Source organism: Solanum pennellii, chromosome 2 (assembly GCF_001406875.1).
Source record: "Solanum pennellii chromosome 2, SPENNV200".
Lineage (NCBI taxonomy): Eukaryota > Viridiplantae > Streptophyta > Magnoliopsida > Solanales > Solanaceae > Solanum > Solanum pennellii.
The window spans coordinates 40,521,240-40,525,118 of record NC_028638.1 but is presented as its reverse complement, the minus strand read 5'-3'; the positions used below and the strand labels follow the sequence as shown (position 1 = coordinate 40,525,118).

General features: G+C 33.4%; 1 protein-coding gene across 1 annotated transcript; it reads right to left on the bottom strand.

Moving 5' to 3' along the window:
• Window positions 1–2,454: 2,454 nt before the first annotated feature.
• On the bottom strand, window positions 2,455–3,459 carry LOC107010019. Its single transcript, XM_015209297.1, has 3 exons — window positions 2,979–3,459; window positions 2,643–2,864; window positions 2,455–2,525 (listed from the first exon to the last, which is right to left on the bottom strand). The coding sequence occupies exons 1-3, from the start codon at window positions 3,457–3,459 to the stop codon at window positions 2,455–2,457; spliced, it is 774 nt and encodes a 257-aa protein (XP_015064783.1).
• Between the last annotated feature and the right edge of the window lie 420 nt (window positions 3,460–3,879).

Sequence of the window (3,879 nt, the reverse complement as noted above, 5' to 3'; positions counted from 1 at the left end):
TTTGGCCAATCATTTCGTTGTCGACATTCTATAACAGATTGAGGTTCATGATCCTCATTATCTTGCATGATATTTGTTGCAACATTATATGCAAAGACATAATCAACCACTATTTCTGATCGATTCATATTAGTTTCAACATCTTTTAAATTTATGGATAGTTCATTATTTCCTTGAGTTTCAAGTTCATTGATTCTTTCATGAATATCAGACTTATTCAAATTTTGAACTTCCATATGAGATTCTTTCATAGTGTCATCTTGACATTTAATCTTTCTTTTTCTAGGATTTTGATCCTTAGACCCCAATGGTCTACCACGCTTTAGGTGTGTTTTTGACTCATTAGCTATGACACTAGTGGATGGTCCTTTAGGGACATCAATTCGAATTGGGACATTCTCTGCAGGAATATGTGATTTAGTAATCCTTTTCAAATCTGTAAATGCGTCTGGCATTTGATTTGCAATTTTCTGCAGATGAATAATCTTTTGTACTTCTTGTTCGCAAGTAGAAGAATATGGATCAAGATGAGACAATGATAAATTTTTCCACAAAATTTCTCGTTTCATTTCACTATTCTCTCCCCCTAATTTTGGGAAAACTGTCTCATCAAACCGACAATCTGCAAATCTAGCAGTAAACATGTCTCCAGTCAATGGTTCAAGATAGCGTATAATGGAGGGTGACTCAAACCCAACATATATTCCTAACCTTCTTTGAGAGCCCATCTTAGTGCGGTTTGGTGGTGCCACAGGCACATATACAGCACTTCCAAAAATTCTTAGATGGGATATATTAGGTTCTTGACCCATAACCAATTGCAATGGAGAAACCTTATGATAACTTGTCGGTCTGAGACGAATAAGTGTTGCAGCATGCAAAATTGCATGTCCCCACACAGAAGTGGGCAACTTAGTTTTCATAAGCAATGGTCTTGCTATTAATTGCAAACGTTTAATTAATGATTCAGCGAGACCATTCTGAGTATGAACATGAGCAACGGAGTGTTCAACTCTTATCCCAATTGCTAAACAATAATCATTAAATGATTGGGATGAAAACTCTGCAGCATTATCAAGACGAATGGACTTAATCTGATTATCAGGAAAGTGTGCCCTTAACCTTATTATTTGTGCCAATAATTTTGCAAATGCCAAGTTACGAGATGACAATAGGCACACATGAGACCATCTAGAAGAAGCATCTATTAGAACCATAAAATATCTAAATGACCCACTAGGTGGGTGAATAGGTCCACAAATATCCCCATGTATACGTTCCAAGAACGCAGGGGACTCAATCTTAACTTTCATTGGTGATGGTCTCACAATTAACTTGCCTTGATAACAAGCAGTACAAGAAAATTCACCATTTAAAAGAACTTTTAGGTCTTTTAGTGGATGTCCATTCGAATTTTCTATAATTCGTCTCATCATTATTGACCCAGGATGTCCTAGACGATCATGCCAAAGTACAAATGTATTGGAATCAGTAAACTTCTTATTTACTATAAAATGTGCCTCAATTGCACTAATTTTTGTCCAATACAAGCCAGAAGATAAAGCATGGAACTTTTCTATAACACATGTCTGCCCAGAGACATACTTGGTGATACCAAGATATTCAAGATTTATTTCATCCATTGATTGGATATGATAACCATTTTCACGGATATCTTTAAAACTCAACAAGTTTCTCTTAGATTTTGGAGAAAACATAGCATTATTAATGATGAGTTTAGTTCCCTTGGGCAAAATTACAATGGCTCTTCCAAAGCCCTCAATCATATTAGTACTACCAAAAATTGTAGTAACATTTATTTTTCCCATACTTAAATGAGAAAAATATTTCTTATTTTTGAATATCGTATGTGTTGTACCAGAATCAATCAAACAAATATCTTCATATTTCGATAATATGTTCTTAGAATTATCCATATCTTCACATGAAATGACATACACAAAATAAATATATATTAAATATTAGTGTTGTCAAAAGGGTACAATATATTCAAAGGAATAAATTAATAATTAAATATTAGAAATTGAGCCTTAATTTATTGTTTCCTCTAAGTCAAAAACGAGTTGTTAGGAAAATAAAATAAAATCATTATTTAATCCTAGTTAATAACAGACTGCATGTTTTTAACATTAGATCAAATTAAAGACCTAATATAATACAAACACATGATAAATCCTAGTTAATATCAGAATTTATGTTTTTAACATTAGACCAAGTTAAAGACCTAATATAATACAAACACGTGATAAAGTTTAGTATTTGACTAACTCTATCATATTAGAATCATATAAATAAATCAATGAAAAATATATATTATTTTATTAAGAATTAAGGAACAAGCTAATGAACGACTAAACTAATTTAAAATACTAATACTCATGCAAACAACTATCATTACATGAAATTTATTAATAAATACTACCAAAAAAAATATCACTCTTCCATGTTCACAGAACCATCACCAATTAAGTGATCTATTTTTCCTTCAGGATGTGCGAAGAAATCTGCTACATCCAAGTGCGTGATGTCAACTTGATTTTCAGAGATAAAATTTGCCTCAGGATTTTTCTCTTTCTTCTTTAGTGATTCTTGATAAAGCTCAACCAAGTGTTTGGGAGTACGACAATCACGTGCATAATGACCTCTTCCACCACATCGAAAACAACCTTCCCTAGTTGCTTCACGTTTCTCATCCTTTCTTTTTTCCTTTTTATTTGATGAATGATTAATGCCAGGAATAGAATTACGTTCTTGACCATAATCACGACCACGACCACGTCCACGACCACGATTAGGACCGCGACCTTTTCCACGCCTAGCACGGTGGGCGTACGCCTCATTCACTTCAGGAAGTGGTTCAGATCCAGTAGGTCGATTCTCATGATTTTTCAATAATAAATCATTATTTTGCTCGGCCACAAGAAGATGAGAAATTAGTTCAGAATACTTTTTGAAACCTTTCTCTCGATATTGTTGCTGCAAGAGCACATTCGAGGCATGGAAAGTGGAGAACGTCTTTTCCATCATATCAATCTCACTAACCGTATCTCCACATAATTTCAATTGAGAAGTGATTCTGAACATGGCAGAATTATACTCATGTATAGACTTAAAGTCTTGTAGCCTTAGATGCATCCAATCATATCGTGCCTTTGGATGTATGACCATCTTCAAGTGGTCAAATCTTTCTTTTAGGTTTTTCCACAAAACAAGTGGATCCTTAACTGTCAGATATTCGATTTTCAGAATCTCGTCAAGATGATGACGCAAGAATATCATTGCTCGTGCACAGTTTTGATTTGATGCCTTATTTTCTTCTTTTATGGTGTCTCCAAGACCTATTGCATCAAGGTGGATTTCAGCATCCAACACCCATGAGAGGTAGTTCCTGCCCGAACTTTGAAGGGCAGTGAACTCTAGTTTTGTAAGATTGACCATTAAAATTAAAAACAAAAGAATAAATAATACCTTTATTAATTCTTCAAATCTAACCTTCACTTTTGAGAAATTAGAGTCTCGTGCTGATAACGTGTTATAAAACTATAGAATAAGAAGAAGAAACTAGAGAGAAAAGAAGAGAAGACTTGTTATTTCTCTTGATGAATTAATTTACAATGAAGAGGAGCACTCTATTTATAGGAGAAATCTAACTTAGTCACCAAGTAGGAGGACTCTTTAACCATATCCTAAAAAGAACTCCACATGATAGACATTCACTATAATTCAAATACTTTATAATAAAATTTAAATTTTAAATAATTATAGTTAATAATAAAAGTAAAATTGAGAACGGTTACACTAATTAACAATTTCTCGATTTTTTTTTCAAACTAAAAAGTAAAAGTGGACCAAGCTAGG